Genomic DNA, 14,840 nt, shown 5'->3' on the forward strand with positions numbered 1-14,840 from the left:
AGAATTAACTCAGGCTTTGGACCAGCAGCACTAACAGATACACAATCAAATGTCCTTGAAAACATACAATTAAAATTCCTGCACACTCAGATCTGAGGATTTTGAACAGTGAGTTTAGCTGAAGTAGTAAAGATGATGGTAAAAATCTCCGTGTGAGGCTCTAGGCAGATTTGGAGTGGAAAACTGGCAGATAAAAGATATGTGGCCTGTAAGAAGATTTGGTGCTTTTGCATGCTGCTTTGGCAGGCTATTTATGTCCACCTCAATAGTAGAGTTGTTTGTTGTGATTTGGTTTCTTCTGTTTGCTTTTTCACTATGGTTTCCCCTCCTAAGCTTTTTGCCTTTACTAACTTGCTTGCTTGCAGCATCATGGTTTTCTTGCTGTTCTTGCTGATAGAGGGCTGCTTAAAGCGTTCATAGACACATGCTATTTTATGCATCTGAGGAATGGCTCAAAGTGTCAATGTGCATGTTGGTAGATGAAATTTTCTTCTACTTGTTTCATTTTGTGGACCTTTCTTGAACTTCAGGAGTTTTTATTTGCGTATAAATTACTTGCTAGTTCTACTGGAAGTGACAGCTCTGTATGTGTGTATGTGTATGTATGTATATGTATGTCTGATCTGTACTCTTAAATTAGAATTAAATACCTGTTTTGTGCTTCAAAACATATTTAGTTTCCTTTGAGAAGGTGACAGGTTTGCAGGATGTCTTTGTACTGCAGGATCCTAGATCCTTACATAACTTCTGTTTCTCCAGTGTCTTGTATGCAGGAGGTGATGAGACCTCAGTCATTTTTGCACCAGAACAAGCTCTGTGCTTCCTAGCTTTGATTACTGGATTGAGTACCTTTACAGAATCATAGAGTCAATAAGGTTGGAAAAGACCTCAGAGATCATCATGTCCAACCTGTCACTTAACACCTCATGACTACTAAACCATGGCTCTAGCTTCTCTTTTTCCCCTTTGATTCCTAAATACTGCAGTCCACTTGAAAAGCAGTGAAATATTGACACCAGCCCAGCAGAACACTGTTGCCACCCCTAGTAAAGCTGGAAACAAACCTCCAGTGCTCTGCGTGTGTTGAGCATTGGGCTGTGTTTTTACATCTTGAGTTTTGTATACAAATTCTTGGGATTGTTTTTCCACCCTGGAGGTTTAAAGTCAATATTGTAGCTTTGTAGGTGCTAACCCTGTGACCTTGTGTATGTTCTTTCACCTGGCTGTGTGTTAGACAATGTCCTGCCTTGAACTGCTTCATTCCTGGAGTGTCCTCTGCTCCAGTGACTCCTGCATTCCCATCCTAAACCTCTGCTCACAAAGCCAAAGCATTGTGCAGGACGTGTCCTTACTTATCAGTGCCCACCAGTACCAATGTCACCTGCAGTGCCACTGGGACTCTAGCAGCATGGCCTTTCTTAAAGTTTCACATGCAGATGTGGTTGATTAGAAAGCTGTGTCAGTTGTTTCTGTCTGAGGTCAAGTTAAACTACGTTCTGTGGACGGCTGGTGTCTTAGATTTAAAGGCGTATGTCTTCTTTTTCTCACTGACCACTTGTACACATTGTTCCACATTTTTGTTTTCCCTTAAAGCACTAAGCCTATAAACATGGTGTCATGCTGTTGGAGTGCAGAGGTTTTCTTCTAAACTATTGTCTTGGAATGCTTTGCTTGTTACTCAGTATATGAATTAATGTTGAGTTTTAACAGCTTCACAACAGACATGGCAAGACTGGTGTTCATGTTACGGCTGTAATTCATGTTATAGCATGTATCATCTATACAGTGCAGCCCACATATGCCTAGTTGTTGTGTGTTCTTTTAGCCTAAAATGTGAAGGAAAGATGACAGAAAGTTATCTTCAAAGCATAGATAGAATTCAGTGAAAATGTCTGCAGTATTCTCACTTGGGTTTTATTAGAGCTTAATGGTAATTAAGAAACCTTAAGTGTGTGAAATTTTGAAAAGAACCTCACACAAGACTCACCTTTATTGTACAACCAAGTGCATTTCAAAGAGTCTCATATTGCTTTGCATTTGTTTCTTAAAGAGTAAAAGCTGGAAGAAAGGAAAGCAGTTCATGCTTTTAATGTCTTTGAACAAATGAAGCAGCACTGCAGCTACTAGAGGAATTTGTCTTCAGTTTTATATATATATACATATATATGCACATGCATTAACTTCAGACAGGCTAACTCAGAAGCAAACAAAGCTGTATTTACAAGCAAAAACTACACTCTACAATGGAATGCAATGAATAGGTGCAAAATATACAGTATTTACAGTATTATACAGATACTTACAATTAGCAAACAACACGAAACCCCCCCCAGACAAAAGACCCAGGAAGCTATTCCACTGCCTCCCCAAATCCCCCTGTCCCAGAGAGACAGAGGAGTTGAGAGAGAAAGCACTGGGTTAGACTTATCCAAGGCCAGCCAGAAGCATGTTATCTCTATCCTGAGCAAAGCAAAACCACTGAGATCAGAAGAGAAAAAGGAATGAGAAAAAAATGATATGGTACAGCTCCTCTTATCCCAGACATTTATCCAATGAATTGTTTAGAATCATCTTTTGATTTCCTTTTTGCAGTCAATAATGATTTATTTATATTTTTCTACTTTTCTGATCAAAATCTGCTACTAAATTTTAAAGGCATAGCCTAAAACCACCACATCCTGTCACTGCAGGCCTTTGTACACAGTCTCCCTCCATCCTTCCTGTGTGCCCCCTTCAGGTACTGGAAGGCTGCTATTTGGTCTGCCCAGAGACTCTTCTCTAGGGTGAACAACCCCAGCTCCCTCAGCCTGTTCTCGTGACAGAGGTGGTCCAACCCCCTGATCATTTCCGTGGCCCTCCTCTGGACCCTCTTCATCAGGTCCATGTCCTTCCTATGTTGAGGGCTCCAGATATGGGCACAGTACTCCAGGTGAGGTCTCACCAGAGTAAAATGGCAGAATCACCTCTCTGGATCTGCTGGCAACACTTCTTTGGAGGCAGCCCAGGATGTAATTGACCTTCTGGGCTGCAAGCGCACGCTGCTTGCTCATGTCCAGCTTCTCATCCATCAGTAACCCCAAGTCCTTTACGCAGGGCTGCTTTCTAACACCTCACCCCCCAGTCTGTATTGATAGTGAGGATTGTTCTGGCCCAGGTGCAGAACCTTGCACTTGCTTTTGTTGAACTTCATGAGGTTCACCTGGGCCCACCAGGTCCCTCTGGATGACATCCCATCCCTAAAAATTATTAAGATTGCAAGCACTGTAATTTGTAGTTCCAGTATTGGGGAGGGTGGGAGGGGGAAATCAATTCTTTTTTAGAGGACAAGATCTTCAGCTTTGCCAGTTTGGCTGTTTGAAGATGCAAATGGAATTCAATTGTACAAATGCCTTTTTTCCAAATCAAAGCCAGCTCAGAAAGTGAACTCCTGTTCATAAAGATTCAAAAAAAAAAAAAATTGAAGAGGCTGGTGCAGCAGACAATATACTGCAGAGCTATTAAGTCATCCATTTACAGCAACCATGCAACTCATTTCTTTGTCGTTTCATCTGTTCTTCCAGTGGTGTGCTATTGGGGATTGCAAGTCTAAAGTCTGTGCTCCAGATTTTAGCCTGATTTGGGGATGGTGGGGCCCTGTTGCAAAAGTGAACAACCCACAAGACTTGAAGACCTGCTTGTCAGAACTTAATGCACAGGCCCTGCCCTGCCATGTAACCTGCTGCACTGTCCTGCAACTATTTCCATAGGTGTTCTCCATCAGAGTGTGGTGTGCCAGGGGTATGATGCTGGAAGACAACTCAACATGTGAAATCGCCCCTTTGGGGACCTTCAGTGTAAGAGCATTGGCTTGTGTATTATTAATAACAATATGAGGACGGTGGAACACTGAAACAAGTTGTCCAAGGTGGTGATGGAGCACCATCCCTGGAGACTTTCAAGATCAGTCTTGATGGGGCTCTGAGCAATCTGATCTAAGTTGGGGTTGTCCCTGTTCCCTACAGGGGTATTGGACTAGGTGACCTCTAGAGGTCCCTTCTAACCAGTGCATTCTATGGTTGTATGATTACTGAGCAGAGAGTAACTAGGGAAAAATAAGAGTGGAAGGTTTTTCTCCAGAAAATGTGAGTAGGCTGTGCTTATAATAGGTGAAGTGAGGTTTCTGAAGTTGTGTATTTCTAAAGCAAGGGCTAGGTTTCCATATGTCCATTGGTCTCATGTGAAGACTTTGAAAATCACATGCACTCTGCACTGGGTTAGGACCTGGCTGGAGGGCTGAGCCCAGAGTGTAGTGGTGAATGGTGCCACATCCAGCTGGTGGCCAGTCACTAGTGGTGTCCCCCAGGGATCAGGGTTGGGCCCTATGCTCTAATATGTTTATCAATGATCTGGATGAGGGGATTGAGTCCATCATCAGTAAGCTGGCAGATGACACCAAGCTGGGGGCAGGTGTTGATCTGTTAGAGGGTAGGAGAACTCTGCGAGGGACCTTGACAAGCTGGACAGATGGGCAGAGTGCAACATGATGGCGGTTGACAAGTCCAAGCTGGGTGCTGCACTTTGGCCATAACAACCCCATGCAGTGCTGGGGTCGGAGTGGCTGGAGAGCAGCCAGGCAGAAAGGACCTGGGGGTACTGATTGACAGCTGGCTGAACATGAGCCAGCAGTGTGCCCAGGTGGCCAAGAAGAATAGAATAAACCAGGTTGGAAGAGACCTTCAAGATCATCGCGTCCAACCTATCAACCAATCCAACCCATCTAAACAACTAAACCATGCAACCAAGCACCCTATCAAGTCTCCTCCTGAGCACCTCCAATGATGGTGACTCCACCACCTCCCCCAGCAGCCCATTCCAATGTGCAATCACTCTCTCTGTATAGAACTTCTTCCTAACATCCAGCCTAAACCTCCCCTGGCACAGCCTGAGACTGTGTCCTCTTGTTGTGGTGCTGGCTGCCTGGGAGAAGAGACCAACATCTGCCTGTCTACAACCTCCCTTCAGGTAGTTGTAGAGAGTAATAAGGTCACCCTTGAGTCCTCTCTTCTCCAGGCTAAGCAACCCCAGCTCCCTCAGCCTCTCCTCACCTGGGCACACTGCAGGCTCATGTTCAGCCTACCATTGACCAGTACCCCCAGGCCCCTCTCTGCCTGGCCAATGGCATCTTGGCCTGCATCAGGAATAGTGCAGCCAGCAGGAGTGAGGAAGTCATTCTGCCCCTGTACTCCGCACTACTTAGGCCACACCTTGATTACTGTGTCCAGGTCTGGGCCACTCAATTTAAGAAGGATATTGAGATACTTGAACATGTCCAGAGAAGGGCAACAAGGTTGGTGAGAGGCCTCAAGCACAAGCCCTGTGAGGAGAGGCTGAGGGAGCTGGGGTTGTTTAGCCTGGAGAAGAGGAGGCTCAGGGGAGACCTTATTACTCTCTACAACTACCTGAAAGGAGGTTCTAGCCAGGTGGGGTTGGTCTCTTCTCCCAGGCAGCCAGCACCAGAACAAGAGGACACAGTCTCAAGCTGCGCCAGGGGAAGTTTAGGCTCAATGTAAGGAGAAAGCTCTTCCCAGAAAGAGTAATTGGCCATTGGAGTGGGCTGTCCAGGAAGGTGGTGGAGTCACCATCCCTAGAGGTGTTCAAAGAAGGATTGGATGTGGCACTTGAAGCCATGGTTTAGTTAGTCATGAGGTGTTAGGTATTAGGTTGGACTTGATGATCTCTGAGGTCTTTTCCAACCTTACTGATTCTATGAAAAGGCTGGGGGAGTTGTTTGGCAAAGACGCTGTTTCTGGGAGGTAATTCTTATTTAGTTATCTTGTCGTGACACGTGGTGGTGTTGTGTTCTTCTCTGCTGTCCTCCTGCTATGTCCTAGCTGGCACAAACTCGTAAGTTTTCATTTGGTTTAGATAGCAACTGATCCATGATGGTAGTTTCTTAGCTCTTATAATAAATAATACTGACCTTGGCTGCTGCCTTTCCTCTGTGATCTCTATCATGAAGCAGTCATCAAAGACAGGACTTGTACTATTGACTGTAAAAATGAACATAGCTCACGTCTAACTGCAGCACTCATGTCAGGTATAGAGACATCTCTATGGATTCACTCTTCTGAGGCCATACAGACACATAAAAGTCATTTTAATTGCAAATATCTAGAAAGAGTGAAGTGCTAACTTTATGATCTTTGATTGGGAAAGATTCTACAGTTCTTGTCTTAGGAAGAAGGAGGGATTTAACAGTTATTTTATGGAAAGAGATTTTACATCATTTATTTTGCCTGACTTTTAAGCAAGGGTAGCAATTTCTTTTTTTTCCCTCTTTACGGCAGACTTTTTGCTTAATAAATAGATGTAAAGTGAGTAGGATTTGTTTTGTTATGCTGACTTTAAAAGGTTTTTTATTATTATTATTATTATTATTATTTGGGACATACTGAACATCAAATCAATTACATTCAGATTAATACATTTAATGAGAAGTATGTGACCTTTTCTGCTTATAATGGGAAAATAATATATGACAGGATTAAGTAAGTTATATGCAAGCAGATAGGATAAAAGACTTTGGCTGAGAATATGAAGGGTGTTGACTGCTTAGAAGAAAGACTGCAGTAGAAAATTCTATGTGAATTGTTCTGTGAGCAGCTTCAAGCAATGAAATGCTTCTTTATTCTTTCTTCAGTGGCAATGTGAATTGTTCTGGGTCCTTATGTAACCAGTGATTACCACTGGCTGTTGCAATGTGTTGAGCTCCAGTCTGGGAGAACTTTCTGTTCATATCCTTAGTGCTGTAAATGATGTCCTTATGTTCAGCAAAACTTGTCCATTGAACACTCAGTTGAAATGATGATGTAGCCAGTATCACTACTATCTGCTTAAGTTGTTCCATAACTGATAAAAAACAGAACTGAAAAAAAAGCAGGATTCTGTGTAAAGCCTTTTAGTTACACTGTAGCTTTTTAATCTGAAGTTGAAATTTCTAGGCAGGGACTGAGGGGCAATAAGGGCTTCACTATGCAAATGTTAATGGGAGCTCCATCCAGAAAAAATAGTGAGAAAAAGTTCTAAGATGTCTGCCAGGGTGCTTGTGCATGCATGTGAGCGAGGAGCTGGTAGCATAGCTTACCAGAGGTGATCATTAAATGATGAATGAATGGAAGACAATACATTGAAAGAAGGATACTGAGAAAGATTTTTAAAAGTGGAGAAAGTAGTTAATGTGACAGGGATAATGTGAAGTGGGTTACATACAGAGTAGGCACTGGAACTTGAAGTCACCTAGGAAAATTATTTTTTACAGCAGTGTTGTGAATGAGCAAAAGCTCACATCAGCTGTTGAAAGGAGAACCAGAGTAACTGGTTGAGATGACAGCCTAAACAAAACCTTTGTTCACTGTCAGTATACAGGAACAACCTGTGAGGTGTTTAGCAGAATGGTGACTCAGAGGCCCAGGAAGTTGAGTTCTTAGCTATTTTTGCTTGCATGACAAACAGATCAAAGACGACTTCTGTGCAGAGGTGAATTTATGTTACTGCTTTTCTTGTTTTAGGTAAAGAAGATGAATTTCCAAAGAAGCCACTGGGGCAGATTCCATCAGAACCTCAGCCTGCTACGGTTAACTCCACTCCAATGCTTAATGGACAAAACAGCACTGGTACACAACCAACAAGAAGGACAGAGAGGATACCATCCTCAGGAGAAGAACCAGAAAGCTCACCAAATAACCGAAAAAGAATTAATTCACTGGAAAAGAGACCTTCCTTAAAACAGCAGAAGACTCGACCGATGGAGACACAAAGTAGTACATCTAAGAACGAGGTAGATACAAGAAGAAAGCCTCTGCTAACAGAGCAAGACAACTCAAGACACTATAATAATGCAGCTGCTAATCAGAATTCTAATGCTACTTCAAATGCAAGAAGGGAATTTGTACCTAAGTGGAATAAACCATCTGATACCAAAATAATTGAAAAGACAATGAAATTTACTGCAGAGGCCAAAGGAGGGCAAATAAACCATTCGGTTTCAGGCCCACCACCAAGTCCTGGAGAAACACAGCCTTTGAATGTAAAGCACAAGATGAGGGTTATGGATGCTGATGAGGGTAAGCGAGGGTCTAATGCATCTCAGTATGACAATGTTCCAGAAGCTGAGAATGAGAATCTTGTTGAGGAGGTGCTTGAGCGAGCTCATCCGCAGAGCCCTAGACACGTAACGTTTTCTAGCAGTCCAAGAAAGCAAACCGAAAAGATACCAGCTCCTTTAAAAATACCCAATAATTACACCTTCACTTCACAGCCCAGATCTCCAAAATATTCATCAGACCCTGAGGGACCACCTCATGGATTGAATGTAAAACAGCCACTGCCATGTTACAGTAATCCACCTATTTACCATGGAAATTCCCCAAAGCATGTTTCCAGTATGAGCAATACAAGTTCTGTACCTCTGCATTATCATGGGAATCGAAGCAGCCCTTCTGCTAGGCCATATGGTTCTTTTATCTCAGCAGATTATTCTCCAGATAAACTACAAATAAATTCCTATCCTCCCAGTCACCAAAATCCAATTTCACCTGCCCCTGGTCAGATAGAAGTAGCCTCTGTTGATGCTTACATGGGAAGCTCAAGGTCCCCCACAGGTGTCAAATTCATAATTCCTCCAGTGGATTATTTACCAGAAGATAGAAAGTGGCCAGATGCTGCATATAGCTACAGACATGAACCCTACAGACAACCCTGGAACCAAGATGTTAACAGAGGCCACTTGGATAATTTCCAGAAATACCAGCATTTTCAGTCAACACCTTTTCAAGACCATAGTCTTCCTGCTGTTTCTGTGGATAGTCCAATAAGATACAGGACTTCACCAACCTTGGAAGAGCATGGTTCACCACAATACCAGTATTCAAACCCATCAGCTCAAGCCCAGCACTATCGAAACAGAAATGATGGACTGTCTATGCATGAATCCGTGCTTCTCTGAGAACCTGTTTTTTCTTAGTAAAATGGCAGGACCCAAACCCCAGTTGAACACTGATGTTAGTAGTAGTCCACAGCAGTTCTGTGACATGCAGACGGTTCATGAGTCTCAAAAGCAGCAACACTATTTCAAAGCTGTTTCACTCTTTGATTGAAGACTAGTTGAGTTCTGAGACTTGCATTGAAGCTCCTGGAAGTGATCTGATGCACGTAGACATAGCAATAAGACCATATAGACTGTGTGGTTAATACCGTCATTGTTCCTTACATTGAAGTAACTTGTGTTACAATCCTTCTGCCTAAAATCTGTAACACAGTGACCAATTGTACTTTGACTGACATCCTTAATGCACTGTAGAGATGCGTGCGAGTGTGCACTTACCATACACGACCACATGTGGAAAAGACCTAAAGGGTTTAAATGTAACTGCATTTAATGTTGGGCAAAGCATGTGAAGTACTTTTATTTCATATTAATTTTTCTTTGTAATTTATTTGAGAAGCCATTCATTTTGAATGGGAATTTCTGTTGTTTTAATACAGCTGCCTCAGCATCCCAGTATCTGTTCTGGGCAGGAGAGATGCTTTGGGATTATTGTTAATTTAATCTTACATGAGTTACTTTCTTCTCCTTTGACTACTGTTTATCATTGTCCTCAGCAGGAAGGAGCAGGCAGGCAAAAGCAGAAAGCCAAAAATGTCTCTCTAATCTGGCTAAGAAATGGTGCTTAAAATTCAGGACAGTGTTTGGTTTTTTTTAGGTGTATTGAAACCAGAGAATCTTTACTTTTTCACCCAAATCTACTTTCAGAAGCTTATCCTATATGCAGAATATTGGAGCAGAGCGAGTGTAATGCCAGATACAGAAATGGTGCTGCACCCTTCACTTTTTGCCATGCTGTGCTGTCAAGCGAAGCGAACCAGTTGCAGGGCCAAGTCTCATAGGTATCAGAGAATGGCCAGCTATTTGGCACTCCTATGAAGTACATGTGGGAGGCTGAGATTTGGTCAAAGCTTGATATTCCTTGAGCTGTGTGAGTATGCAGTGTCCCTTTCCTTCATCTTTGTCCTGTCAATTCCATTTTGTTGTGCCCATTCTTTACCCCAAAGAACTGGTGGTTTCATGTCTGTGATTGGGCATGTGCTGCTGAGCTGTCAGGCTGCTGAGAGACTGTATGGTGGTTTACACTAAAACGATCTTGACTGTTAATAGGGAGCTTAAATGCCGGGCAATGTAAGTATTTTTAATTAGTGTATGCAGCTTTTTCTCATTTGGTTTTTTTCCTTTCCTTGACTGTGAAATGGGGGTGGGGGTGGGGGTGGGGGGGAAAGGCAGGTGAAGTGGCACACGTAGGATGCAGCCCTGTGAGCTGCTGGGTGCTGTGTGGGAAGTGCTGAGTGCAGTGAGCTTCTGTTGGAACCAGTGCGTGTTGTGACAGAAGAGGTCCTTGGGAGAGCTTAACAGAGGACCAAACATTGGGATCAACACCAGTTTCAGATGGTTTGGAAAGTTGTCCTGTTACCGTTTGGGTTGTATGTTTTGTTAACAAAAAGATAGAAATGGATTTTTTTGTTTTCCTTTAAAGAATGAGCTTTAGTGCCTATTATTGCTGCAGGTTGGTTCTGTAAGTTTAAGGTACAGAAGTAAAACAGTTTTTACAAATGGAAGTAACATTTACTTAGTGTATTTCAAAACCTTTTTTTGTGTGTGTATATAATGTGTCTGATGTAATTTTTCATGAAAACTGGGCAATTTTATATTTTAAAAGTTGCAAACTGCAGCAAAATAACAGTAGCAAAGCACTACACTGAAACTCTGAACTAAAATTGTGAAGATAAGTATGACTTGGGCTTACCTTAGTTCTAATTGGTTGCAGCAGCTTAGAAATGTATGTATATAACATTGTGGCTAAGTGTAATAATCTGTGTTCTGTAATTCATAACAAAGCTGTACAATTTATTTGTGCAAGCAACACAAGGCTCCAGAATATGTATCAGCATTAGTACATACTGTAGATTTTTATATATAAAATATATACACACTATTTTCTTATGTCATCTGCAGCAGTTTTATAACTGTGTATCCTCTTTTGATGTGACTGTATTTTTAACATGTTAAAAATAATAATAATTATTACGCTTACTTTGTTTTGTCTTCATTATTGCATCAGCTCAAAACTGACTTTGGCCCTTCTCAGCGCAAATAGTTGCTTTTCATAAAGGAATCATATATACACAGGCATTTTTTTGATGTATGTCCTATTTAATTTCCACATGTTCATTTTTAGACTAAGCAATATGGATACAATCTATACAGTGCTTTTGCATTATTACAAAGGCAGCAAGATTATTGCTTCTAGTTTACTACACTGCTGAATCTCAACCTGTCATTTGCAAAAACTTAGAGTATAAACCGTGGTCATAATTTTCTGGCTTTGTCACAGTAATTTCACCCAACACTAGTCATTGGAAGTGGAGAATTGCTGGCATGAGAGACTTGCAAACCTGCATTGATCGAAGTGCAGAATAAGTCATCTGGCTGTGGCTGCCATGTGCATCTTGTGTTTAGAGGATGGTATAGAGTTTAAAACAAACAAAACCCCTTGTCTCATCTGTTTGTAGTGCAAGATGCACTTTGATCTTCACTTAACTGGTCAAACCAAACTAAAGGTACTGCTGGATTCAAACCTTTCAGTCATAGCAGTAGCAAAAAACCCCTTCATGTAAAGTGAGGCACAGCTGTGCCACTGTCCTGCTGGTACAGGGAATCATCTCAGTGTAATGGATTAGATATCCTTGTGAGAGCTTTCCTGTCACTGTTTTCTTTAATCTGGAAACAGTCAAGCAGTAAGTATCAATGTAAAATACTTGAGGCTTTTTCTCCCTGTGGTTTCATCATTTTCCAAAATTTGCGGGCTTTGAGGTCTATGAACTGTAGGTTTCTTGCTCAAGTTGATTGTTGTGGCTCCCTGTGCCTAGTGAGACAACCTCAGGGTAGGAGTTTGGGGGGTGATTATTGTCATACTCTCTCCACTACCACAGAAGAACACAGAGAACTAAGTAAGGATAGTTGTCCAACTTCTGTATGTTTAAATTTTAGTGAAATTAATTAGAATTTGGGAGTAAAAGGAAATAACTTGAGTGTATGCTCTGCTCGTCTTTGGCTCTGTTTCCTCTCATTTTGGTGCAATGATAGGTTGAGTATAAAGATTTCAGTGTCAGACTGAAGCACTTCAGTCGTCTGCAGTACAAATTGTAGCAATGGAAAAAAAAGACAGGAAAGATTGTGGTGCTTTGGAACTTTTTTGATGAGTGGGATTTGATTACATAGTCAGGTGGGTTATAATCAATCCATGTTATCCACTAAAAGCTAAGACAGAAGCCACCACTGCTCATCCAGGCAAAGATTTATTTCTGACACCAGGTTCAGTGATGAATTTGAATCTAAGCACCCACTCACTAGAGCATCTAAAGAAGAGAATCTGACCTCAGAAAAATTGTCCTACCCTTTTCCTCTCTATGGATCCATCCATGGCCAGTCTGTAACACTTCAGGGAGGATGACACAGAGGAAAGAGAAAACTCATTTAGCCAGGAGTCTCTTTAGGAGACTGCTCCCTTCCAACCCCTGCTGATGACTACCTAAAGAATGATCTTGAAAATGATCAGGCCAATGTGGGCAATCCTGTTTTTCCCAGGGCCAAGAAGGAAGTTCGTTCGCACATGTCAGTGTTTGTTACCTCTGCAGTACCTGACAGACATGACTTCTTTTTTGTGAAAGTAACTGCCGTAAGCTCACTGCCAACAGAAGTTTCAAGACAAACAGTAAGGGGTTTTTAGAAATCTTGGATGTTGCAGAAGAGAAATGTGATGTTGTTAGTTAAAGATACACCTTTGTAATAAACCACTCAGTAATTCCAAAATTATAGGCAAGGAGTAAACACCACTGAAATGTCAAAAGACAGAACAGCCTTCCAGTGTGGGAAAGCAAATCCAAAGCTTCCCTGAGGTACAGACATATTTTTCCAGGCAGATTTATCTCAAGAATCCTATCCTGAATTTCACATCTTCCTCAATATGACTTTGAAATGGACTTGCAAATTGCAGAGGTGTTTTTTTTTAATCTCCCCCTTGGGTGGCATTACACTGCGTGCACAAAGAGGAATACTATTTAAAATATGCCATCAAACGCCCACCGTTTCATTTCCAGCAGAGCACATTCTACTTTCAATACTTCAGTGAGAGGAAAATATGATTTTTTTTCTGTAGTCCTTTAAATAGTGCATTTTTGCCAAGCTCTGTAAATGTTGTATATTACAGCTTAACAGTTACTTAACCAAGTATCATTCAGGCTTTCTTTAGATGCCATGGAGTTTGCTGCAAGGTTGGTTGTTGGTTTTTTTTTGGTTGGTTGGTTGGTTGTGGTGGTGGTGTTTTTCTCTTTAGGGGAATGTTAAGATAATCCAAATGCTTTTAATGGCAGAGTTGCAACGAGGTGGCTTGGCCCACAGTTGAAATTGGAAATAAAATTGCAGTCATTTCAGGATAGCCTTTTAAGTGGTTGCCAGACCTGGTGAGCTGGAGAAAGACAACATTTTCTGGCTTCTGTGTGCCATGAGTACTTCATACAGTAACAGACAGGTCCCTATCCCGAGTGATTTGATTCTCTATGCTAACACTGACTGCCTTTTGTTGTGCTCATGGAGTTAATACGTTAGTGGAAAATCAACAATGAAGGTCCAAACCCACATGTCCTGAATAACCTGAAAATGAACATACCTTGTTCTAACTTTTCTTTCTCCCCACCCCCCTTTTTTTTCCAGTTTGTTTATTTTACTGGCGATTTTATCATCAGCGTTGTCAAGGTGAGCTGTGTCTGCTGCTTCTGCCTCCTTGCTTACTCCAGTAATGAGCCAACTTGTGTTTTTCAGAGGTTGCGTGATGCCTTTTTGCTGTTGTTTTGGTTGTTCACTGGGAGCATGATAAAACAGTTAATATCAGAGGTTACTGTTTGCCTCCTCAGCTTTTCCTCTCTCCAGACAATGTGCAAATTAAATTTAAAAAAAAAAATTGTAAAAATAATTCTCAATATTGCAGTTGGTCAGAAATTCTCCAGGAAGGTGGTTTTTTGTTGGTGGGTTTTGGTGGTTTTTTTTCCTGCCAGAAAGCAATTCCCTGTAGCAATTGGCGAAGGACACTGTAGTGTGGAGACACCCTTATTCCTTGCAGTCCAAAGTCACAGGTTGCTTCTGCTCAGTATCAAGCAACAAAAGCTGCATTACAGGCAGCGCCAAGCAAGCATTTCTTGCAAAGTGCTGCATTGTGCCACAGCAACAAACCACCTCAGTCTGACAGCAGGTCAGATGTAGCTAAAACATGCTTGATTTGGGGAGGTAAGTACTCCCTCATTTCTGATAGCATCTTGCTTTTCTCACGTTTCTGCTCCCAAGTGAGAGGGGGCAGAGAACTGAAGCTGCTGTTTTGAACTAGGACTCTCCTTACTTGGGAGGCCTAGAGCTGGGTTTTGGTTCAAGCCATCCACTCTGAGTGATATGTTTGCAAGTTCAACAGTATCTTCTAGATGCTTTTGCAGTGTTGCCCCTTAGGAGAAAACAGATCTCTGTTGGGTTTTTATAACAGAGCTCTGCTAGATTATAAGAAAGATGGGGATGGTCTTAGTAGGGCCTATTATGACAGGACAGGGTGATGGTTGGTTTTCAAGTACAGGAGGGGAGATTTAGACTGATACAAAGAAGAAGTTTTTTACAATGAGGGTGGTGAAACACTAGCACAGGCTGCCCAGAGAGGTGGTAGATGACCCATCCGTGGAGACATACGTGTTCAGGTTGGGTGGGACTCTGA

At 41.9% G+C, this 14,840-nt stretch overlaps 1 protein-coding gene across 4 annotated transcripts in view; it reads left to right on the forward strand.

Annotated features, from left to right (window-relative positions):
• USP6NL (USP6 N-terminal like) overlaps positions 1-9,346 on the forward strand; it is a 134,987-nt gene extending 125,641 nt beyond the window's left edge. For all 4 annotated transcript variants that reach the window (XM_054178501.1, XM_054178502.1, XM_054178499.1 and 1 more), the window contains one exon: positions 7,548-9,346. In XM_054178501.1, the coding sequence (XP_054034476.1) occupies positions 7,548-8,983 (1,436 nt within the window). In that variant the 3' untranslated portion in view covers positions 8,984-9,346. The remainder of the gene's footprint in view (positions 1-7,547) is intronic.
• Positions 9,347-14,840: the final 5,494 nt, after the last annotated feature.

The sequence above is a fragment of the Dryobates pubescens genome, chromosome Z (genome assembly GCF_014839835.1).
Source record: "Dryobates pubescens isolate bDryPub1 chromosome Z, bDryPub1.pri, whole genome shotgun sequence".
Taxonomy (NCBI): domain Eukaryota; kingdom Metazoa; phylum Chordata; class Aves; order Piciformes; family Picidae; genus Dryobates; species Dryobates pubescens.